This window comes from Hordeum vulgare, chromosome 6H, assembly GCF_904849725.1.
Source record: "Hordeum vulgare subsp. vulgare chromosome 6H, MorexV3_pseudomolecules_assembly, whole genome shotgun sequence".
Classification (NCBI taxonomy): Eukaryota; Viridiplantae; Streptophyta; class Magnoliopsida; order Poales; family Poaceae; genus Hordeum; species Hordeum vulgare.
This window is the reverse complement of record NC_058523.1, coordinates 19,646,174-19,672,194: the sequence shown is the minus strand read 5'-3', so window position 1 is coordinate 19,672,194 and position 26,021 is coordinate 19,646,174. Positions and strand designations below refer to the sequence as shown.

The 26,021-nt window shown below is 48.6% G+C and overlaps 1 protein-coding gene across 1 annotated transcript; it reads left to right on the top strand.

The window, feature by feature from the left end:
* Positions 1–2,730: 2,730 nt before the first annotated feature.
* On the top strand, positions 2,731–5,460 carry LOC123403704 (receptor-like protein EIX2). Its single transcript, XM_045097617.1, has 2 exons — positions 2,731–3,156; positions 3,220–5,460. Exons 1-2 carry the CDS (start codon positions 2,731–2,733, stop codon positions 5,458–5,460), a joined length of 2,667 nt encoding a protein of 888 aa, XP_044953552.1.
* Positions 5,461–26,021: the final 20,561 nt, after the last annotated feature.

Below are 26,021 nucleotides of genomic sequence, written 5' to 3'. Positions count from 1 at the left end.
CACCCGCTGCATGATATGTTCTTTTTGAGACAGAAATTTAGGCGCGCATTCAGCAAAAAATCATACTCCTGAACGAAATTTTGTGTTCGTGAATTCAGCGAACAAAACTACAGCAAAGTACTGGATTCAGGTAACAAGTTGGTAGTGGCAAGGAGATAGAAACATGTCGGGATATGCAACAACCAAGATAACATCACGAGAAAACAGATTCCATTGCATTCATAATCATCCATTAACTCCCCACACAAAACCAACCGATGGAAAAACAACATTCGGACAAATTCCAGACTTTCAAAACACGTATCAGTATGGCAGGTGAAGAAACATATTTAATTCAGAGAACGTTTCTGCATAGCCAAATTTTGGCACTCATTCAGAGAACGTTTCTGCATAGCCAATATTTTTTTCTCAAATAGGTGATTTTTTAACTTGACCCTTATTTAAAATTGGGGTAAACATTTTATAAATTCAAAATATTTCCATTACATTTGAAATATGTTCATATTTTTCTGTAATTGTTAACTTTCTTCCAAATTCATGGATTCTTTTACAAATCATGAGCATTTTTTGAATTCACAAACAATGTTGTCAATCATGACCAATTTTTGAAATCATGAACACTTTTCAAATTCACAAAAAGTTTTTACAAATTTATTAACATTTTTTTTTAAATTGCGATCATCTCTGCAACTTTCAGGAAGTTTTTTATAAATTTTTTACATTTTCATAATTAAAAAAAAACAAAATCGATGGAATTTGTTTTTAAAAAAATCATGAACATTTTATGAATACACAAACATTTTTTAAAATCCGGATTTGTATTTGAAATGATGATATTTCTAAAATTCACAAACATTTTGATTTTAATTCCAAACATTTTTGAAGTCCTGAATTATTTAAAAAAATAACAGAAAATAGGGGGGGAAAGGGAATAATGGTTCTCTGATTTCAATCCGTTATGGTGACGCCTATTACAGTATTTTTGAGCGTACCAAATAAATCTCTACTCGGAAAACATGTCCCAGTAGCAGCTGACAAAGTACTCTAGCACAAGATGACAAGCTGACACCACCAAGGGTCGCTCAGGGAAAGGCCATGCCACCGGATAGGGACGCCACCCCACAAGCAGGAGGACCACCAAACCGTCACGAAGTGCCGGATCATCACGCACTATCAGCCATTGTGAGTCCTACGCATGACACCAGCAGGCCAACAAGGATGCCCCACAGCCACCTTCCCTCGGGCACACGCTGCTCTGCATGTGTCCCCTCCAGCGGCGGCAAAGCAGGGTAGAGGAGGCCTCGTGGTGTGACTAGGTTTTCCCCCGTGTGGCTAGAGGAGGGTGATTAAATATTTTTTGTGCATGAGATTCGTTCATCGTAGGAAGAAGCATATAAGTTAATTGGACATGAAATTCCAACGGTAACTAACATTCGTGATGGTTGCTGCTGAAAGTTTACATGTGCCTTCATACCCAAAAGATTACTACTAGTAGTGATATTATGGCGGTTTCAGATTTGTAAAGTGTCTGTGGCCAGTTTGATGTGGCGTGTTTGGTAGACTCAGGCCCAACAAGATCCGCATGGTGCAAAATTCAAGTATTTGGTCCCACATAAAACTTAAACCACTCCCGAGACATGTGTGCTAGGAGTTCCTAACAAGTCAGGCTGAGTCCAGCCATATCGAGTACACATGGTGGGTTCGGTTGCATAAGAGGGTGCGAGAGGATGTGAGGGAGCATTCAACGAGAGGGTGCGAGAGGATGTGAGTGAGGCCGCGCCACCAGCCATGACGCCGGGAGAACTGGGGATAGATTGCTCATAGGACCGCCCCACCGCCGCCGTCCTTGGAGCCGCCCTGGCTTCACCGATGGTGCCTTCGGCAGCAACACGATGAGAGCTAGGGAGAAAGAAGGAGAGTCGGCGGCGACGTGTGGGTATCGACCCCCCATGTCGCGAGAGGAGGAGGACGTGGGGTTTTTTTTTCCCGAACCTGACAGTTTTCATTGAGTCTATTCCCTCCGTCCGGTAATAAGTGTACTTTTTCCTTTTCTATCAGTCAAACTAGTTCAAATTTGACTAACTTTATTGAAAAAAATGCTAGCATTTATGACGTCAAATAAGTATCAATAGATTTATCTTTACATGAAATTTTCAAATATATCATTTTCATGCCATATATGTTGCTATATGTACACTTATTTATGGACGGAGGGAGTATCATAGAAAAAAGGGCTATCACTAGCTAGCCAACTGGATGGGGTTACCCATAACCACACTAGCATGTTCCTCTAACTAATTAAATACATCAGAATGGGAGAAGCATGCCCTGCTGCCGAAGATTAAAGTCGTTGTCTTTGCCGCATGAGAATGTCTACGTTTGGCCTAATTTTGTTTTGCAGAAGGCAGGTAACTTTTGGCCTAATTCTTGTGTGCGCTTTCTAAAAGAAATAACCTCGGTGACAGCCGCGTCAAATATTCCCACGATTATCAATAGCCGTGTCCGATCCGGTCAACACTATTTCCACGAAGATATTTGCATATGTGTCATCACCTTTCTTATCGTGCGTCCAGTGTGATCTGTTGCTCATCATCACGAGTACGTGCATATCATAATAATACTCTCTCAAGTGCCTCAGTCGCGACTCAGGCAGGACAAGCAGAGGACTGACGGCACCCACACGTCTACACGTCTCACAAACGACTCCACATTATGCGCTGCACTCTCGCCATGCATCGCTCGGTTGCCAAGCTGCTCGCCTCGCTCCTCGCCACGGTCGCCATCTTCTCCATCGCCGCCCATGCCCGGCAGCCCCAGCCAGCCCATGCGGCTGGCGCGAGCTGCTTGCCGCACGAGAGGGACGCACTGCTGGCCATCAAGCAAGCCGTCAACGACACCGACGACGTCCTCGCCTCGTGGCAAAGACGGCACAAACATTGTTGCCGCTGGTGGGGCGTGACCTGCAGCAACGAAACCGGCCATGTGATCGAGCTTGACTTTGGTGGCACCGATTTGGACGGCAAGATAAGTCCTTCCCTGGTTTCTCTCGAGCATCTACAGTACCTGAGTCTTAGCAACACCAACCTACTTGGACCAGACGGTACTTCTTTGTTCCCAGAATTCTTGTGTTCTTTAAGCAACTTGAGGCACCTCGATGTCTCAGCGACACAATTCTCCGGTAGATTGCCTGCCCAGATTGCCAACATTTCGAATTTGGAGTACCTCGATCTCTCAGATACACACTTCTCCGGTAGATTGCCTGCTCAGCTTGCCAACCTTTCGAATTTGGAGTACCTCGATCTCTCATGGACACCATTCTCTGGTAGATTGCCTGCTCAGCTTGCTAACCTTTTAAATTTGGAGTACCTTGGTCTGTCAATCACACAATTTTCTGGTAGATTCCCTGCTCAGTTTTTCAGCCTTTCAAAGTTGGAGTATCTCGACCTCTCTGGCACTAGCATGTCGGGTATACTGAGGCCTCAGCTTGGAAACCTTTCAAACTTGCGACAGCTTGACCTCAGTTCCATGCAAGATACACCCACATCAGATATCTCATGGTTAACTCATCTCCATTTCCTAGAATATGTTGACATGAGTTATATGAATCTCAGCAGCGCGGATGTGTTTCTCGTGGCCAACACAAGCACATCTCTGAAGACCCTTATTCTTATCAATTGCTCGCTTCCAAATGCAAACCAGTCGCTTACACACGTAAACCTCACAAAACTAGAGGAGCTTGATCTCTCCGGAAACTATTTGGGCCACCGAATCGAAACGTGTTGGTTCTGGAACCTAACAAGCATCAAGGAGCTAGGACTCGATTCAACCTATCTTTATGGTCCATTCCCTGATGCGCTAGGAGGTATGACGTCCCTCCGACAACTCCATTTTACAAATAACGGTAATTTAGCCACAATGACGGTGGACTTGAAAAATCTATGTGATTTAGAGAGTCTAACTCTCGATGGGAGTCTTGAATCTGGGAACCTGACAGACTTCGTGACGAAATTGCCACACTGTTCATCCAGCAAATTGCGTTATTTGAGCTCAGATAACAACAATATGGCAGGAATGCTGCCAGACATGGTGGGGCACTTCACCAGCTTGGAGGAACTTTCCCTTTATAATAACAGCATTAGTGGAGCTATACCAACTGGACTAGTGAATTGTACTAGTTTGCAATCAGTCGCTCTCGGTTTGAACCAACTAAGTGGCCAGATACCAACATTACCGAGAAACCTCACCGAAGTGGACTTATCCATGAACAGCTTGTCAGGACCTTTGCCATCAGATTTTGGAGCTCCATATCTTACAGGGCTAAGTCTATCCTCCAATTACATCACTGGTCACGTTCCTAGACCTATTTGTGAGTTGAAAAACCTAGTTTTCTTGGATTTGTCCAAGAATAGGTTTGTGGGAGAATTTCCGAGGTGTTCTTCAATGCCAAACTTGAACTTCCTACACTTGAGTAACAATAACTTCTCCGGTAATTTCCCGCCTATGCTCCAAAATTGCGCACAATTGATTTCCCTTGATCTTGCAATGAACGAGTTCGATGGAGCATTGCCTGTATGGATAGGAGACATAGCGAACTTGCAGTTTCTACAGCTAAACCAAAACATGTTCTATGGGGATATTCCGGCTAACATCACAAGTCTTGTACTACTTCAACAATTCAGTTTAGCAAGCAATAATATATCCGGATCAATTCCGTCGTCCTTGTCAAAATTAATAGCTATGACCCAGAAATATCTGCCGAGACAGGATTCACCGTGGATTGAAGACAAGGCAAATATTTTGTCTGTGGTGATGAAGCATCAAGAACTTAAGTTTAGAGGTGCTGCAGTTACTGACTTGGTCAGCATTGATTTGTCACTCAACCACTTAACCGGCGAAATTCCAGATGAGATAACTTCTTTGAACGGACTGTTGAGTTTGAATTTATCACGGAATCACCTGAGCCATAAAATCCCTGTGAAGATTGGGGATATGAAATCACTGGAATCACTCGACTTGTCAAGGAACAATATCTCCGGTGAAATCCCAACGAGCCTCTCAGATTTAACATACCTGAGCTCCTTGGACTTGTCAAACAACAATCTTGCAGGAACAATTCCAACAGGCAGTCAATTAGACACTCTGTACGCAGAAGATCCGTCCATGTATGATGGCAACAGTCGCCTTTGCGGGCGTCCTCTTCACAGGAATTGCTCATGCAACAGTCCACCAGAGCATGCGAATCAGCAGAGAAGTGAAAATTTTTATGACCCAGTGATGTTTTTCTACATTGGGATAACGTCTGGCTTTGTGGTCGGACTCTGGCTTGTGTTCTGTGCTTTCCTGTTCAAAAGGGCATGGAGATGTGCCTATTTTCGCCTCTTCGATGAGCTATGTGACAAGGTGTACGTGTTTGCTGTTGTTACTTGGGGCCGAATAAACACCAAGACGACTGCAAGTTGAGTGATGTGCTAAATCGAATAATGCCGATGGCACTCTGTTCCATGAATAAATAACGATGGAGAAGTATTTAGCAGCTTGTACAAGTATGTGTTTTTGTCTATCTTGTGATATGAACTTTTTCTATGCTTGTAACTCTTATTGGTTTGTACTGGTTGGTCATGATGAACCCGACACGTCTTTTTAGTTTCCAGCTCTATTCCGATTCATGTCGATGGTTGACGGTTTGTAATACTGAACTACACTAGCAGAGTGGCTTGTACAATTTTCCGCATCTTAATATATTGTATTTTTGTGCGTTAAGCATACGAATTTTACGGTTATTTTGCTAATTCTTAGCTGGTTAATTTTAATAGATCGCAATCGTCTTAAAAGATGCATTATAAAATGCCGTCTTAAAAGATGCATTATAAAATGCCGTTTGGAAGTGTACAACTTTAGCAAAAACAAACTTGTTTGTTTCAAGCGACTGTCTAATCTTGGCATATGATGTGTATAGGAAAGTGCTTACCCACGAGTATCTTGTATCACGATGTCTGAGCAGCGGTGTTTCGTCGATAAAAAAAAAATTGGGATGACATTTTGTGGTAACTTTTAGTGTTCAATTTGTTTTCTTTTACACAAACCAAAATGTTTAAACTTTTTTGCTCAAAAATTGCAGGTAGCATTTGGCTGTGGTTAAATACACAAATAAATTTTGTCTTGATTCTTTTTTCATTTCAAACTTTTTTCTTGGCTCCGGGAGCCCAAATGCATTTCCGCTTTGTATAATCTTATTAATTGGCACTTCCTTCAACTCGAAACATATATAACAGACATTTTTTTACTCTTGACATCATTAAGGATTACTTTCATCACACTGTTTGATATTTAGTACACCCTCTGTTTCTAAATATAAGATGTCCGATTGGTTCAATTTCAATTACCAAATATCTTATATATTTAGAAACGGATGTAGTATTAAATATTCATGCTACCCGAAATTGAACTCATCGTAAGGACTTTTTTGGCTGTAGAGCTTTTTTCAAGGATACGTCAAAGATGACGTATCGAGATCATAGATAGAAAGTGCCTAGAAAGGCGAGACAATTACAACTTAGGCACAACTATCATAGCCATTGTTCAACGTGCTGATTACTCACTGCTATCCCACTCATCTACTCTAATAGTGAGTGATCCTGCCTCTCGCTGCCAGCCTCCAGTCTGGTCCTTCTAAATCAATCTTATTCCAAGCCACTTGTGGAAGGAATCGCTCCATTGAACGCCACATCGTTCCGTGCTTCCACAACATCCAAGCCACCAACGCAATTACGGTCCATGTCTCCTTGCTAAGCTTATGCAATGGATTAATTGTAGTCCACCATTCCACCGACTGGCTTCCGCGCTTGGCAGCCAGGTTAGCTTGACCCAATGGTCTAGGATGGAGAGCCAGACTTGTCTCACAAAGACGCAGCCCAGAAGTACGTGATTGATTGTCTCCGGGGCTCGATCACAAAAAGGGCAAGCTGGAGGGTGTGGTAGGTGTCGACGCGCTAGCCTGTCTGTCGTCCAACACCTCTCCCTAGCCGCCAGCCAGGCGAAAAATTTGCAAGTCGCCAGCTCTCTCGACCGCGAGATTTGCGCAGCTCCATTGGCCTCCACTCTCCCAGCGAAGAATGCCCGGTAGGCCAATCTCACTGAGTAGCATCCGTTTGTCTCCCAAAACCAAACCAGTCTGTCCTCAATCCCATCCATGAGCTGCATGTGCTGAGTTCTGTCTACAAGCTGTAGGAAATCAGTCAATGCTTGGGGGCTCATGTTAGGCGACACGTCTCGCCACCAATCGTCAGTTATGGCTTGTCTCACTGTCCTCTTCTGCGCTCTTCTTTTAACGACGGCGAAAAGCTATAGCAGTAGGTCTTGAATTCTTCACCCTCGGTGATGAATACTTATTCTTCACCCCTCTCTTATTATATCACGACATCATATTTTTACATCCCATGAATTATGTTTCACGTTGGAAGCGAAAAGAGAAGATAAGAAGTGTATGTTTTCTGTTTTTTTTACGTGATGTCAAATTAGGAATGTAAAAATATTGTACAAAATACACATAGGAATGTGAAATTTCTTGTTTTCTAACTCGTATTTGACTTTTCTAATACCGATTTTTGTGTAGCGAATACATATGAACGTAATTATTCGTACACACAATGTAATGCCATAAAAAACTCGTGTATGAAATCTATTACCTCATGAGATAGACAACAATCACCATGATACTTTAAGTAGTATGTGGCTTTGTACCACAAAATGTAGCCTCCTCATCTGGTGTAATAGAGGCATTGTACACGTGTGCCATCAACAGCTCAAATACAATTCTATTTGGTGGAAATCAAAACCAAAAATAGGATAAACAATTTTCTCTCTACAATGACAAAATGTAGCTGTCACTCGATCTCATACCTTAAAGTATAGATCTCACCGGTAGTTTCCTTCTACTTTGGTTTAGGTCCCGAATGAAGAGGGCCCACTTCCCACACACAATTTTGGCGTTGTTAATGTTGATATATTTTAAAATAGACTTAACCAAACTTAATGAAGTTTGACTTTTTCAAACCTAGAACTTCAATTATTTGTAACGAAAGAAAGTATTGAACAAACTCGAAAGGAAGGGGGTTCAGTTATTCACCGTGGCTCCTCTATCGAGCTTGTAAGACAAACACCAACATCACACTATCAGTTGAAGGCACTTGTACGGCTTACTATAAAATGCTACACATAGTGGTCTCCTTATAGGAAGATACATTCTTGTTAACATTATTCACTTTTCAAGAAAATTTATTACTTCACTTGAATCCTATATTCAACAACAATCGCCACCCTAAATTCTGACAGGTACCTTCAATAGTCGTCACATTTGAGACAAGGGACATCTCAAGTGTGGCCAAATCACAAAAAGCAACACTCTCCTTACACCTTGTGAAACAATATTAAACTGGAAAACAACACTTCCTGATTCGTGCTTCAAGTAGCCTTGTACACTATAGTACATTAGATTTTTTTTTTGGAAAAGGAGGTTAAGACCCTCGGCCTCTGCATCAATCGATGCATACAACCATCGTTATTACTTATTCAACAAAGGTCTGATAAAAACATACATCAAGCCACCCGAAGCCCCCACTAACACCTACAAAACGCGATAATATGGAGTGCTCTCACTCCCCATATCTAAAACCGGTGTCGTCGTCGATCCATCCACATAACGTATCGGAACTAATATCCGGTGTAGGAGACCTAAAGCGTACACCACATGCACACGTTTTAGAAGCCGCCATCATCATCGAACCGCTGACTCATCTTCAGGAGAGAAATCCGCATCATCCATGCCAGTCCGGCCATCCGTCGACGCCACCACGGCGCCCAACGGCGCCACCTCCCTGCGCTCATCCATCCAGACGTGGAGACTCTGTAAGATCTATCATGCGTAGCATCTGCCGAACAGGCATGACAAAGCGTAGCACTTGTCGGCCAGGCATGACCTGACATCACCACCGAAGCTCCGTGCAGAACGAAGACGCTCCACCTCCTACCTCTATCTTCCAGCGCTGCTCCACAAATGATGCTCCCTAGAGAGGCACCCAATGCCGCCATCGTCCGATCTGGAAAACCAGATCCTAGGGTTTCCCCTGAAGCAGCACGAGTGGATCGACCTCCTTGCGCTCCTCCATCCAGACGCGAAGACTATGTAAGATATGTCGTGTGTAGCACCTGCCGAACAAGCATGACAAAGCGTAGCACCTGTCGGCCAGGCATGACCTGACATCACCACCGAAGCTCCGTGCAGGACGAAGACGCTCCACCTCCCGCCTCTGTCTTCCAGGTCTGCTCCACAAACGATGCTCCCTAGAGAGGAACGACACCACAATGCCGCCATCGTCCGATCTGGAAAACCAGATCCTAGGGTTTCCCCTTGGAGCAGCACGAGTGGATCGACAATAGTTACAAGACGAATCCTTCATCAAGGTAACGGCGCATAACGCCGCCGTCGTCCGCCATCGGCTCAGTTTTCACCGGCAACTATGTCCCCCCGACTCGCAGCCAGTACCCCGGTGGAGGGGACGCCGCCACCACCATGGTCGGATCCAGGTTAGCCGTCGCCACCGCCAAGACCGGATCCGGGCTGAACGCCCCGTTGCCATCCGCCAGCGGCCCGGATCGCCCCTGTGGCAGCTCCCCGTCTCTAGCCCGATCCAGATCGGGGACGAGGGGATCCACCACCACCGGCCAGCCCCGCCACCACAGCTCCACCTAGCACATGGCCTGAGCTCAGCCGCCGCTGAAACAACGCCGGAGAGCCGCCACACCGCGATGCCCGAAGCCAGCGCCGCATCCCACCATGGCCGCCCTGTCCTATACCAGAGCAGCCGCGTGAGGAACCGATGAGTGCAGGTGGTGGCCAGGATATGCTCGGCCGCGCCCTGTGGCGACGGTGAGGAAGGGGGAGCGTTCCTAGCTGCGGCGGCGCAGACGCCCTCCCCGTCACAGGCGGGGTGACGAGGGAGGGGGCAGCATATGAGTAGCACATTAGATATCGTGTGCTTTTAATTGATTATTTCTGCATGCATCGTGTCGATTGGATATGGAGTCACACAACTTTGGTTGAGGTCCATGTGATCAGTTCATGTTCTTGGCACTTATCTTGTCTCACCCCAGTGATGCCCTTCCTTATTTATTTTTCATGCGTGACTATAAGGATAGTGTTGGATCCACTGCTCTTCTTCCGTCAGCCTCGCTCCTCTATCTCCAATTTTGGAGGCCGTCTCTTGTGTCGTTCTCTCACTGTCTGTTGTCTTCCAAGTATTGCTTACATAAGATGCGAGTTTATCTAAACAGTGTTGCTGCTTTTGGCAAACCAAGACTTTATAATCCCATTTCTCGTTTTTTCTTGGTTCTTGCCTTTTCTTTGGCAGTGCTTGCTATTGTCGATCTTTGCTCTTCTTGGTGGCAGCAAGAGCCTGTCTTTGCTAGTAACAATTTGGATTTCATTTAGCACTGCCAAAGCGTTGCTTCACCACGCCACAGCGTTCAGAGCCGGGGACTTGGGAGCGCGCGGTCGCGGCCTCGGCTTCATGAAGCGGCTGACATGGAGCGGCCCTTTGGTGTCGGCGACGAGGGAGGAGCCCGACGAGGCGTTGGCCCAGCGGCCGGTTTTTCTATCCGCTGCGACCCAAATGGACACACGCAAACGAAATGGGTCGACGCGTTGGAGTTTCTTTAACTATGTGAGAGCAACTCCAACGCGCCGATCCAAATGCACGCGTTGTTTGTCCATTTGAGTCTGCTGGGCGCTCGTTGTCCGTCTATGTGCGTCCGGTTCGTCCAACCAGCCGACGCACATTTCATCCGCATACGAGCTTAAGAAAGGCTAGAAGTCAAAGTTCATGCCAGCGTGCACAGTTTATACCGACACACATGCCATCGGGCGACATAGTTGCCGGCGCATAAAAAGGGCGATAGTCTAACCACACCATACATCTCGATTGTGGTCTTGTAGGCACACTAGCCAACATACAAAAAAAAGTCTTATCGGTACACTAGCCGGCATACAAAAAAAATATGGCCCACTCTCGACTACTTCCTCCGTCCATAAATAAATGTACATATAGATTTGTACTTAGTCAAACTTTTTAAAATTTGACCAAATTTATAGAAAATAGTAGCAACATATATGGCATGAAAATAATATATTTGGAAACTTCATGTAAAGACAAATCTATTGATACTTATTTGATGTCATAAATGCTAGCACTCTTCTTAATAAAGTTAGTCAAAGTTCAACTAGTTTGATTGACAGAAAAGGAAAAAGTACACTTATTACCGGACAGAGGGAGTATCACTCATCAAGCTTGAGCATCTTCTTTTGTATTTTTTCGAACCAACCCCTCTTTTTCTTGGGGACACCGTGTTGGAAATATGCCCTAGAGGCAATGATAAATAGTTATTATTATATTCCCTGTTTAAAGATAATTGTTTATTATAGATGCTATAATTGTATTGAATGAAAACATAGGTACATGTGTGGATACATAGACAGAACAATGTCCCTAGCAAGCCTCTAGTTGGCTAGCCGGTTGATCAAGGATAGTCAAGGTTTTCTGACTATGTGCAAAGTGTTGTTGCTTGATAACTAGATCACATCATTAGGAGAATCATGTGATGGACTAGACCCAAACTATGAACATAGCATATTGATCGTGTCGTTTTATTGCTATAGTTTTCTGCGTGTCAAGTATTTGTTTCTATGACCATGAGATCATATGACTCACTGGCACCGGAGGAATACCTTGTGTGCATCAAACGTCACAACGTAACTGGGTGACTATAAAGGTGCTCTACAGGTATCTCCGAAGGTGTCCTTTGAGTTAGTATGGATCAAGACTGGGATTTGTCGCTCCGTGTGACGGAGAGGTATCTCAGGGCCCACTCGGTAATACAACATCACACACAAGCCTTGCAAGCAATGTGACTAAGTGTAAGCCACGGGATCTTGGATTACAGAACGAGTAAAGAGACTTGCCGGTAACGAGATTGAAATAGGTATGCGGATACCGACGAACGAATCTCGGGCAAGTAACATACCGAAGGACAAAGGGAATGACATATGAGATTATTTGAATCCTTGACACTAAGGTTCAACCGATAAGATCTTCGGACAATATGTAGGATCCAATATGGGCATTCAGGTCCCGCTATTGGATATTGACCGAGGAGTACCTCTAGGCATGTCTACATAGTTCTCGAACCCGCAGGGTCTGCACACTTAAGGTTCGGCGATGTTTTAGTATAGTTGAGTTATATGTGTGGTTACCGAATGTTGTTCGGAGTCCCGGATGAGATCACGTACGTCACGAGGGTTTCCGGAATGGTCCGAAGACGAAGATTGATATATAGGATGACTTCATTTGGTTAGCAAAAGGTTTTCGGGCATTACCGGGAATGTACCGGGAGTGACGAATGGGTTCCGGAAGTTCACCGGGAGGGGGGCAACCCACCCGAGGGAATCCCATAGGCCCTAGTGGTGGCGCACCAGCCCTTAGTGGGCTGGTGGGACAGCCCAAGAGGGCCTATGCACGAGAGAAAGAAAACCAAAGAAAAAAAAAGGAAGGTGGGAAGGAAGAGAAGGACTCCACTTTCCAATCCTAGTTGGACTAGAATTGGAGTAGGACTCCTCCTCCTCCCTGGCCGGCGCGGCAAGCCTCCTCCCCCTCCCTCCTATATATAGTCGTGATTTAGGGATGATTTGAGACAAATTTGCCACGTGCAACTCAGATCTAGACACCATAGTTTTACCTCTAGATCGTATTTCTGCGGAGCTCGGGCGGAGCCCTGCAGGAGTAGATCCTTCACCACCACTGAAGCGTCGTCACGCTGCCGGAGAACTCATCTACTTCTCTGTCTTGCTTGCTGGATCAAGAAGGCCGAGATCATCGTCGAGCTGTACGTGTGTTGAACGTGGAGGTGTCGTCCGTTCGGCACTAGATCGGAACGGATCATGGACGAATCGCGGAACGGTTCGTGGGATGGTTCGCGGGGCGGATAGACGGACGTGAGGACGTTCCACTACATCAACCGCGTTTCTTAACGCTTCCTGCTGTGCAATCTACAAGGATACGTAGATCCAGATCTCCTCTCGTAGATGGACATCATCATGATAGGTCTTCGTGTGCGTAGGAAAATTTTTGTTTCCCATGCAACGTTCTCCAACACACCGTGCTCAATTCCATCGTTATGACCTCCACCTCCTTCATCATGCAAGTGAGTGCCACCCTTTTTTTTTGCTTTGGTCTGCATTTGTCGCCTCTATCTCGAGCTTCTTTGCTTGCATGACTGCCTCCATATCTTGCTTCTTTGCTTGTTTTTTCGCCTCCATCTCTACCTCGAGCTTCTTTGTTTGCATGTCCGCCTCCATCTCTAGCTTCTGAGGACGAATGGGGCTGCATTGGATGACTTTCGGGGTCCGGTCAACTACACAAATGCGGAGTCCCCTTGTCTCTTGGATGGGCCAGGGGTGTTAGCGTCCAACATGTCTCTTGTTCGGACTAGCAACCCCTCCCCTCCCCTCGGTTTAGTTTCGTCTTGTGGGAATAGCTTGGTCCGAACTGCTGCACAAACAGATGGGGGCCTGCGTTGGACGATTTCTAGAGTTCAGGAGGACACTCTCGATTTGAAGGTCGGTGTAAGAGATGACCTCATCTTTTTTCTTCTTTTTCTTGGTTTTTGCTCTTTTTTGGTAGTGTTTTTATTGTCGATCTGTACTCTTCATGGTGGCAACGAGTGCTCAGCTTGCTAGTGATAGCATCTACAACCGGACCCCTCAAACCCTTCTCAAACGTCAGGTAGACCGCAGCAGCAGGAGGAGGAGGAGGAGTAGGAGGAGGAGGAATAGGAGGAGGAGATGAGCAGGAGTAGGAGGAGCAGCAGCAGGAGTAGGAGGAGCAGCAGCAGGAGTAGGAGGAGTAGGAGGAGGAGATGAGCAGGAGGTTTCCGACTTGAGCATGGCGGATGCGGAGGCGGAGTTCGCTATCGCCCAACCGGACGAGATGGCGGAGCAACATGCCATCCTAGATTCCATCCGGGATGAGGCCAAGATGGATTCCAACCGCCGGCCCATCCGACAGAGGCAGGCAGAGGCCAACGCCCTCTTCGACGAGCTGGACACAGAGATTAAGGCAGAGAATGTTGCAATGGAGCAGCCAGAGGCTCCGGAGAGGGCAGAGCTGCGGTAAGCGACCATTTCTCCGTCGAAGGGCACGAAGACTGTTGACATCTCCGACAAAGAGTAGATAGGTTCTACGTAGTACGTAGATTTCATATCTTGCATTCTTTTGTATGAATTTTAAGGATCCTAATATAAAATGTCCGGATGTAGGACACGTTCGCGGACGTTTGAGGGGCCGGATTTAAGGAGTCCGGGCTATAGATGATCTGATAGATTGAATTTTGTTCAACAAAGGCGTGGTTCGATTGCTATCCCCGTGCTCATGCAATGCACAAATGCAACCTACTCCCTTCGTTCCTAAATATAAGTAGTTTTAGAGATTTCGTTAGGGGGCTACATAAAAAGCAAAATGAGTGAATCTCACTCTAAAATATGTCTATATACATCTCTATATAGTATCCTAATGAAACCTCTAAAAAGATTTATATTTAGGAACTGAGGGATGGAGTATATTTTGTGTACCCCACCCTCTGGCGGCGGATTGGTCGCGTGTACCCATTTGACTTTCTTGTAAAATATATGTATAATTTAAGTGTGCTCTATGTGCAAATGGACCTGTGTACCCACCGTGCAGTAATGTGGTTCAGCGTGGAGTTGGTTGTAAAATAGGAGCTCCCAAGGGACCAAACCGCCCTCAAAGTTTTCCAATAAATAGCCCTTTTTCCATCCGGCACCCTCCACGCATTTCCTTTACACACCCTCGCGAGTCCGTGGAATTGCCACGTGAGTCCTCCAAAGTTTCTCCCGCCGCGATGGAACCATCGGGTTCCGGTTCCGGTTCAGGAGCAGCAGAACCGGTCGAGGACGACCGCATCCAAGAACCGGCCTCCTCCAATGGCGCCCCGAGCGCCGTTGCGTCGCCACCGCCCCGCGCGACCCCCCTCGACCTCGAGCAGGCCGGAGGCGGCGCCGACGGGTCGAGCTCCGCCGCGGCGGGGGTCGACCGGAAGGGCAAGGGGACCGCCGCCACTCCTTCTCTTCCGAGCACCGCGGGCAGCTCCTCCGCCCCCTCCCTCGACCACGCCGCGGAGTTCAGAGCCGGGGACTTGGGAGCGCGCAGCCGCAGCCTCAGCCTCAGGGCGCGGCTGACGTGGAGCGACCCCTTGGTGTCGGTGGCGAGGGAGGTGATCGGTGATCGAGTCAGAGCCAGCGACCATGATCATGGTGTCATCCGCAACGTCCGACCAGCGACCGGTGATCGAGCAGGCGGCCGTCGACGAACACGCTGTGGAAACAGCATGTGGCGATCAATGCGATGCTGCGACGTGCTCGTGGCATTTCTTGGCATTCTCTTTCGACCCTCAAGGCGTTCCGCGCGGAAGAGGCGCTCGAGCGGAAGGAGCGGGTATGGCCGCACGGATCTTCTCTTCTTGCACGCTCGCTCGCTCGCTCGCTTGTGATTTACTGTTCGTTCGGGATGTGGAATTGGAATTGTGATCTCTATACCTGCTCAAATCCTGGGGATGATTTAGTTTACAGTAGTAGAAACGGAATCTTGGGGACCGTTTGAAGATTAGGTACTCCCTCGGTTTGGAAAAGATTGTCACCACGTACATTTTGCACAAAAAACCTTCCTGTTATCCCGACACAACCCGCAGTCCCAGTCTCCTTCTCCCTCCCTCGACCATGCTCGCTTGCCTACTCGCCGGCACCTCCACCCCGCCATGCCACAGCTCCAGCACAGTCCCTCCTCCCTTTCGTTGCGCCGCAGGTGCCCCGCGCGGTCCCTCCTCCGTTCCCCCGCGATGCTCAACGAATCCGCCTTCCTCCTCACTGTACGTCCCACGCGAAGCTAAAGGATCGGCTTTTCTACCCCATGGTGAGTCTCTCGCTGTCGCTTTCCACGAGTCCCCCTTTATCGCCACGGCGAGCTCCTCCCTGGCGCCTCGGCTTGCGGACAATCCTCCTTCCTTCTCCATGGTGAGCTCCTTCCTGCTGCCCCTATCCTTGTATACCATCGAGCAGGCCATGGTGGCGGCCAGATCCGCGCTTGCTTGTCAAGGTTCCAGCTTGGTGAGTGACGGACCCGCGCCAGCCCCGTCCCCGCGCTGGCGCCGCAGGATTCAAGTTTTCCCTGCTCGTCAAGGTTCCCCTGTTTGATCTAGGTTCAGAAAATTCTGTGTACTGAACATTTTGGACTACATTTTGTGCTATGTTGCAGAATCATCACTCGCCATGGAGCTCCGATCATACAGCTGCCGCACAGACAGAATCCCCGGAGGATGAGCGTGTGAGGATCCCAGGTTCGAAATTCTTGATTTTTTTTTCCTGTGATTAGAGTGACTAGATGCTTCTGTTTTGATGTCAACTGCTCAGAAGCACAACCGGACAGACTGGGGCTTTCAAATCAGCAATTATTTTTGGCAAAATTAGTAGTCTATGTTTGGCAGTTACTTCTGAATTTATACTCTTAACTGAATTTTGTCCAGGAGTATACTCTTAACTGAATTTAGACAACTGCTAAAAAAGATGTGGCAAGCATAGTCGACTGACAGAGGTACCCAGCGTCAAGTGCATTTGGTTGAGCCTGCCTAGTAGAGTGCTAGTAGTTTCATGTACAATGGATTATGTAAGCAACAAAAAATGGAGTATTATTCATGTTTATTCTAATGTTACTGATATTTAGTCAAAATTCATCAATGTCTTCACTTTTCTTCACTTGAACACTAAGTGGAACATCCTGAAGCTCATGTTCTTATTCTTATTCTGTAATCTTATTTACTCACTGAATTTTCATTCTTATTCGTACTGTCAAAATTCAGAGTTGGGAGTAGCTGTTGTTGACTACAGATTATGCACCCAATGCCAAGATTTACGAAGCATCCCCCTCGTTTTATGTGGCTACTACCCTGCTAAATTGGTCGTCTCAATTTCCACAGCAGCTTGTAGTTGCAGAGATGGAAGGCCTTGACCAGGTAATCAAATGAATCCTTTCTCAGTTTAATTCTGGTACGGGTAGGCATTGATATGTGTAAATAAAGTTGGTTCGTTTAGATTTTAATCTAGATACAGATGATAGATACAGATGATGCAATTTTTATGTTCATCAGTCAGCAAGGCCCAGGACGGGGAAGCAGTAGCAGTAGAGGCCGGCGCGGGGAACTAGGAGCAGCACAGGCTGGCGCGGGAGCCAGAGGCGACGCCCACCACCACCAGAAGCCGACAACCGAAGCGGAAGAAGGCCATGTCGCCTCCGTGGCCGGAGCGGCGGGGCCGCAGGTGGGCAGCAACAGCTGCAGGTGCACGGAGAAGGTGGGCGGCCGAAGCGGTGGCGTAGGTGCGCCACAGCAGGAGGTGGGCGGCCTTGGCGGAGGCGGCGTCGCAGGTCGCCTCCGTGGCGGCAACGCGGGTAGGCGGCGTCGCAGGTTGCCTCCGTGGCGACGGGGAAGGTGGGTGGGGGCGGCGCAGGTGGAGGTGGACGCGTAGGTGGGTGCCGGTTCCTACCCCGACGGTGGCTAGCTCGGGCGATGGGGAGCGAGCGAAGGAAGGAGACGAGGACTTGTTTTCAGATATTGGAAAGTAATAGATTTTTTTTGCAAAAAAGCAATTGTGTAGCGGTCAGGACAATCTTTTTCGGACGGAGGGAGTAGTATTTTCCAGGCTTGCTAATTGGTTATCTTGTTCTTGTTCAGTGCTAATTTATGATTCTTCTATTCGGTATGATAGCATGTATGTTTTGCACTTTTACTTCAAGCGAAGAATGTGGGGATCATGTCTTGGCAGTGGTTGCTGACTGTCATATTTGGCCAATTAATCTTGATGCCCAAATGTTTCAGTTTCCAGTGTAGATGAATGGCGTTATAGGGGAATTCAAGTTAAGCTCAATGTTTGCTCGGGATTACTAAACTTGACGTACATTATCTGAATCTTGGTTAGGGCGTCGTGTGACATCCTTAGAATGTATCACAAAGTTGCTGGTCGGTCTTTCCACAGCCTGGCATCTTATTTTGAAGCAAATGGCTATCTTGTTGAAACTTTTGTCTGTAAAATGTGGGGAGGAAATCATGAGGTCATGTCCTGATGGCTGCAATATTTTGGTAACAGAGCCTGAAGTCGAATGTATGAGCTTCCTTTATATACGGATGCTGTTATCAGAAACTTTAATCTAGACATTAGTTCAAGACTGCATAACTGAACATAATTCCTGTAAATCAGTTGCCATTTACATGCAGAATCAGCAACCACTTTAGGATTTGGTCGAGAAGTTTTTCCATTTGGTTGATTGGTGCCTGGAACTGATTCAGAAGCCTCAGAATATAATTTCATGTAAATAGTTGCCAGAAATAAAGAAGCTTTGGACACATACGTTTTGTGGTCTTGCTATATATACATATATTTCTTTTGACCAGGAAAAGGAAAAAAATAATGATTGATTGTTTGTTAATTAGATTCGTTTTTCATTCCCTTATTTCTTGTTTTGAAAAACTCGATCTTTTTGTTGATTCTGTACTTTATAAGACTGGCAGGATGTATGGTCTTTCACTTCGTTTTCTTCATTTCCTGTCAATTAGATTCGTAGACAAGGAAGAGAAATATGTTCGGAACATGTGAAGCGCCAGGTTTGTCTCCATTTATCTAATGTAATGCTCAAAATGAAAGTGCATCAAAAAACAGGATCAAAGCCCTATATCACAAGATACTGTGATGAGTGGTTCCTGTACAATCAACAGTTCAGAAAGATTATGCGCTCTTTTATAAATAAATTGTATGTTAAGTTTTGGTTGTGATAGTCTGATGGGACCTGAATCGTACCTGTACTGTTGTTGAGTTTATCATGTGTTAATAGATATCTTCTTGTTTTCTCACTGAAGAACAACCGATCAGTATCAGTGATGGGATTATATACTAGAGGTTTCAAACATTTCCAGAGAACATGGAAACGTGAAAATTTGAATGGAAACAAAATTTGCATCACATTTTTAGATATGTTGTTTCCATGTTCAACTCAGCGTAATTTGAATTCTCTTATTTGTGTGTTCATTGCAGACACATCCCATCACTGAAGTCAGAAGGCATCATAAATTTGCTTCTGACGAGGCGAACCATCTTGATGCGTATTCAGAATGTAGATCGGTGATTCAAGATAGGGAGTGTTTCTACAGGACCTTCATATTTTCATACTTGTAATCGTCCTCCCCTCTTTTCCTTATCATAGCACGTAGCACAGCCGCCGCCGCCCCCGTGCTCTCCTACGAGCGGCGCCGTCGTCCCTCGCCTTGCTCACGTGGGCTGCAGGGAATGACCGCCGTGTTGCGCCGACGCTCCCGTCCTCCCTGGGACCGACGCCTCTATCCTCGCCTCAGCCCGGCCGTTGACCCTGCTCAAAGCAGAGGCCAGTCGAAGCCGAGCTGCCAGCGCGCCCGAGACCCGCTGCCGATGGGTCCGCGCGGTGAAGGGAGGAGGAGGGGGTAGGGGAGGGGGAGGAGGAGGACGGATCCGTGCGGCGAGGGAAGGAGAGGGGGAGGTGGAGGAGGAGCGCAGGAACGCGTTGGAGCACAGCTGCCCTGGTTTTTTTTATAGAAAGGCAAAACGTTTTTTCCACTAGATGCTGAGAAACGAATCCGCGGGAGGGATGTCTGAGAGGAAACAGAGGTTGGTGACGGATGCTGGAAACGAATAGGAAATTTTGGCTGGAAACAAGTACTGTACAACAGTGTTTACATCCGAAGAAGAAATACAACCGGATTTTATTAGATGCTGGTAAGATACAAGTGTAAACATTTACGGTGGGAAAAGAAATCCAACATTCCAAATGCAGCCTCAGGAGCAGCAGAACTGGTTGAGGACTCCCGCATCCAAGACCACTACAGGAAAAAACTTATAAGCCGAGTGTCCGAAACACTCGGCTTACGACGGATTACACTCGGTTTACATATAAGCCGGGTGTTTTCCCCGGCTTATAACACATGCCTTACTAAGGACCGGCTTATCCGGTGTAAGCCGAGAGCAATAGTTAAAACACTTGGCTTACTTATAAGCCGAGTGCCAACGGACACACGATTTACACATAACGGCAACGTGGTTCTAACGGCTTCCAAGACAAAGGCATCGAGAAGCGCATGACATATAGTATTGTCATCATCCGATCCAAAAACAATTGAATCCTGGTTTTCCCCTGAAACATTCGAGAAGGAACACGACATTGCCCTCAAAGACGCCGTCATGAAGGTTATGACGCTCGCGATCCCCACCATCACCGGGCCTGCCAAGATCAAACCAAGCTTTGGCAGACAACCGCACTGCTTAAATCTGACCGGCTGTCCACCATCCCCTACAACCATCACACAACACCAAAGACCCTCTCCGGTGTCCCACCTTCGCCACATTTCCACTGCCTCACTTGCCGAACCCAGATCATGATATGAAGCAGGGCACTTCCAACGGGCATCCGACGTCGCACCTCATGGATGAGAAATGCTATGTGGCGCCGCGACCAGGACACCGGCCCAAGGCCGAGATCCGACACTCCCCGACGTCGCCGAGCGGGCACCACCAAGGGTTGTTCAGGGAAAGGCCATGCCACCGGATAGGGACGCCACCCCACAAGCAGGAGGACCACCAAACCGTCACGCAGTGCCAGATCATCACGCACCATCAGCCATTGTGAGACCTACGCATGATACCAACAGGTCCAACAAGGATGCCCCACAGCCACCTTCCCTCGGGCACACGCCGCTCTGCATGTGTCCCCTCCAGCGGTGGCAAAGCAAGGGAGGGGAGGCGTCGTGGTGGGACTAGGTTTTCCCCTGTGTCGCTAGAGGAGGGTGATTAAATATTTTTTGTTCATGAGATTCCTTCATCGTTTGCAAGAAGAAGCATATAAGTTAATTGGACACGAAATTCCAACCGTAACTAACATTCGTGATGGTTGCTGCTGAAAGTTTATATGTGCCTTCGTACCCAAAAGATTACTACTAGTAGTGATATTATGGCAGTTTCAGATTTGTAAAGTGTTTGTGGCCAGTTTGATGTGGCGTGTTTGGTAGACTCATGCCCAACAAGATCCGCACGGTGCAAAATTCGAGCATTTGGTCCCACATAAAACTTAAACCATTCTCGAGACATGTGTGCTAGGAGTTCCTAACAAGTCAGGCTGAGTCGAGCCATATCTAGTATGCATGGTGGGTTCGGTTGCACGAGAGGGTGCGAGAGGAAGTGAGTGAGCATGCAACGAGAGGGTGCGAGAGGATGTGAATGAGGCCGCGCCACCAGCCATGACGCCGGGAGAACTAGGGATAGATTTCCTAGAGGACCGCCCCGCCGCCGCCGTCCTTGGAGCCGCTCGGGCTTCAGCGATGGTGCCTCAGGCAGCAGCGCGATGAGAGGGAGGAAGAAGGAGAGTCGACATCGACGTGTAGGTATCGACCCCATGTCCTGAGAGGAGGAGGACGCAGGGGTTGTTTTTTTCCCGAACCCGACAGTTTTCAGTGAGGCTATCATAGAAAAAGGGTTATTCCTAGCGAACTGGATGGGGTTACCCATAACCACCCGAGCATGTCCCTCTAACTAATTAAATACATCAGAATGCGAGAAGCATGCCCTGCTGCCGAAGATTAAAGTTGTTGTTTTCGCCGCATGAGAATGTGTACCTACTACATTTTCATGAGCAGCTAAAGTTTAGAGCTCGTGATCTTCGATAGAGTGTAAAGTGGGCGCATCTCATCCGCGCGATACAAGATAAGATCGCATGACCTGATGGGTTGTGCCTATGATTGGCCGGACTGTGAGATTGTCTCGTATTCAAGAAGGAGAACCCTGAAGACCGGCGTGACGATCAAGTAAAGTAGACTAGGTTGGTTGCATGTAACCCTAGCCCCCCAGTGACTATATAAACTGGGGGTCCCGTCCGTGTAGAGGGATTATTCCACCTAGGGTTTAGTACACACGATCTCGAGGTAGACTCTGTAATCATCATCGTCCAAATCAATATAATCAAGCTGGACATAGGGTTTTACCTCCTCGAGGGGCCCGAACCTGGGTAAACATTGTCTCCCCCTCTCTCGTGCAACCCATCGATCTAAGGTCCACAGTTCGGGACCCCCTACCCGAGATCTGCCGGTTTTGACACCGAAATGGGGGCCGGCAGCACGCAACACGAGGTTCGTCTCATTGTCGCACACCCCACCGACACACGTACCGATCTAGGTCAGCGCAGTAGTGATGGGAAGCACCACTGCCTCTGCCCACTCACCATTTGTCGTCGTTGCCCTCTGATGGGGTTATAGTCCTAGGGTAGGGTCATAGGCCTGCCCTATAGGTCCTACCCAGGGACTACCCCTCGCAAGGGACAAGACCCTTAGTCAACTCCGACTGAGTTAAGGAATCCCTGTCATCCAGTCGGTAATATACCCTCGATCCTCCAGTCGGTGACTAGCATTCGGAGCATATCTAGCCAACCGACTGTATACCACTCGGTACATCGTAACCCCCCTGGAAGGGAACGGTCGTACGTTTCCGGGTGCATTTATTAGCATTTAGGGCATACGTTACCGGTAACGTACGCATTCAATCCCCACTACTCCACCCCTGTACCGGAACCGTTGTGGAGGGCAGCGCACTCTATATAAGCCACCCTCCTCCACTGGTAGAGGGGTTAGCAAATCATTGTGTTCCATATTCCACTCGACAACAAGCTCCGAGAGCACTGAGACGTAGGGCTGTTACCTCCACCGCAGAGGGGCCTGAACTCATACAACCTCGCCGTAGCTAGGACTCTGCCCATCTCATTCGTACCCTACACATCTACTGTCAGGCTTATACCCACGACAGTTGGCGCCCACCGTGGGGCAGGCGTCTAAGCGACTTTCGGCGAGTTTGCGACTACTTCCTTTCGTCATGTCGGCCGGTGGAGATTCGAGCATGGGTCACCAGATCTTCTTCGGCGCTCTCTCCTTCACCGTCGACGATTCGGCGTGGCTTCGGGAGGCACCTCTCGACGTCGAGGCGCTTCCCCGTCGTGGGGCTACGCACTTCCGTGCCGGCGCCCGCAGCGTTCTTCTTCTCCAACAATCGGCTCCGTTGTCGACATGCACCTCCATCATGCGCCGCAACAAACGGTCCCACCGTCCACGTCTCCAACGTTGGGTGCATCCCCATCAACTCGCATGAAGATCCCCATGAAGATCCCCATGGCCAACTCCCATGAAGACCCCCATCAAGCTGGTCGAAGCGAGCGCGAGGTCGGTGAAGCATCCGGTGCGCGCCGTCCACCTCGTCGTTCTGCCAGTCGACACACTCGGCGGAGCAACGTGGAGTTGTTCCGCACGGCCCTCCTCAATTTGGCTGCGGCTGCCAAGATAGCCGATTCCCTCCAGCCGACTGATTCAGAGGCAGGAAGGGGGATCGAGCAGATCCGAGCCCTGTTGCACACGGCGCAGCAGCAGAATTCGGCAGTCTCCCAGTCGCACAACCGGATCTACAATAGTTCCGTCCACGCGAACACGCATCGGTCGGTTCACAGCCCTAGATCCCATCAGCGCCACAGGGGAGGCAGCCGTTCCATGATTCATGAAGATCGCCGCCGCTCACGCACCCCTCCGCGGGGTGGGCCCTATGGGCCCCGACATCATGATGATCGGCGTTCAGTCGGCGACACTTACGACCCAAGACCCGACGCAAGAGGACATATCGCCCAGCGAAGAGTCGACAGGGGTCGAGCCCACCGCGATGGTCACGATATGGACCGTCCGAGTGGAAGCAGGGCCATCGTGTCCGGTCCCGAGTGTTTTAGTCGAGCCATCCGCTCGGCTGACATCCCGCCCAACTTTCGATTGGCAGCGGGAATCAGTAAGTTTACAGGAGAGTCCAAGCCGGAAACATGGCTGGATGACTACCAAGTGGCAGTCCAGATCGGAGGAGGGGACGACCATGTTGCTATGAAGCACCTCCCTCTGATGCTCGACGGCTCGGCGCGAGCGTGGCTGAACCAGTTGGCCCCCTCGAGCATTTACAGTTGGGCGGATCTGGCCCGAGTGTTCATCAGGACCTTCGAAGGGACGTGCAAACGCCCTGCAGGCCTTGTAGAGATCCAGCACTGTGTCCAGAAGCCGAATGAGCCCCTGCGCGACTTCATCCAGCGTTGGACAACTCTCTACCACACGGTGGAGAACGTCACCGAGCATGAAGCAGTCTGCGCCTTCAAGGCAGGCGTGCGGTACAGAGAGCTGTACCTAAAGTTCGGTCGAACAGGCGACATCTCCATGAGCAAGATGATGGAGATAGCGGCTCGCTATGCAAATGGCGAGGAAGAGGACCGCATCCGGAGCGGCAAGCACAAGACAGTCGGCGATGGAGACGGAGGTAACACTCGGAAGCAGAAACAGAAAGCTCCGCCCACACCGCAAGCAGAAGCTGCAGCCGTGACCAATGCCAAGTTCAAGGGCAAAGGGAAGGCGCAATTTACCCCCAAGAAGAAGCCGTTCAACAATCCCATCCTGGACCAGCCTTGTCCGGTTCACACGAAGATGGACGAAGAAGGCAACCCCATATACGCGAAGCATACCACTCGACAGTGTCGTCTCCTGATCCAGGGGTTCAGCAAGGGACAACCGAGTGAGAAGGATCCTGAACAAGATGAGGAGGATAAGGAGGATCCGTTCCCCCAAGTCCATGCAACCCTCATGATTTTTGCTGACATCAAAAGCAAGAGTCGACTGAAACTGGTGAACACAGAGGTTAACATGGCCACTCCAACCAGTCCCAAGTTCCTGAAATGGTCTCAGACTGCGATCACTTTCGACCAGTCGGATCATCCCGCACATGTACCCACTCTGGGGAGACAGGCTCTGGTCGTCGACCCGGTGGTGGAAGGAGTCCGACTGCGCAAAGTCCTCATGGATGGCGGCAGCGGCTTGAACATCATGTACGCTGACACACTCAAGGGGATGGGCATTCCGATGTCCAAACTCAGCGAGAGCAGCATGCAGTTTCACGGAGTCGTCCCTGGACGGAAGGCCAAGTCACTCGGCCAGATCGCGTTGGACGTCGTTTTCGGCTCCGACAAGAACTTCCGCAAGGAGAAGCTGACATTTGAAGTGGTAGACTTCCAGAGTGCTTACCACGCAATCCTGGGCCGCCCGGCGTATGCTCCTTTCATGGCCCGTCCGTGTTACATCTACTTGAAGCTGAAGATGCCCGGCCCGAAAGGCGTGATCACCATCACGGGCAATCGTCAGCGAGCCGAAGAGTGTGTGCAGCAGGGATCAAGAATCGCCGACCAGCAGATGGCTGTTCTCGAGCTCGACGGGTACAAGAAGACAGTCGACCCCGCCGACCTGATGCGCTCAAAGAAACCAGCTTCTGAGTCCGCATTCCAGTCGGCGGGAGAGACGAAGAAGGTCAGCATCCACCCGACGGACGACTCTGCTGCCCCGACGAACATTTCCACCACCCTCGATCCTAAATAGGAAGACGAGCTCACCCAATTCCTCCGTGAGAAATGGGACATCTTCGCATGGGAACCCTCTGACATGCCAGGTGTACCCAGGGAGTTGGCTGAGCACCGACTGCACGTGGATCCCGCCGCTCGGCCCGTCTGAGAGCGCCTGCGCCGATCTGCCGCGCACAAGAGGAAGGCAATCGGGGAAGAGGTGGCCAAGTTGCTGGCCGCCAACTTCATTCGCGAGGTTCACCACTCCGAGTGGCTCGCCAATGTTGTCATGGTGCCCAAGAAGGACAAGTCGCTCCGAATGTGCATCGACTTCAAGCATCTCAATAAGGTCTGCCCGAAAGACCATTTTCCGCTCCCCCGCATAGATCAAATTGTCGATTCGACTACGGGATGCGAGCGTTTGTCATTTCTTGATGG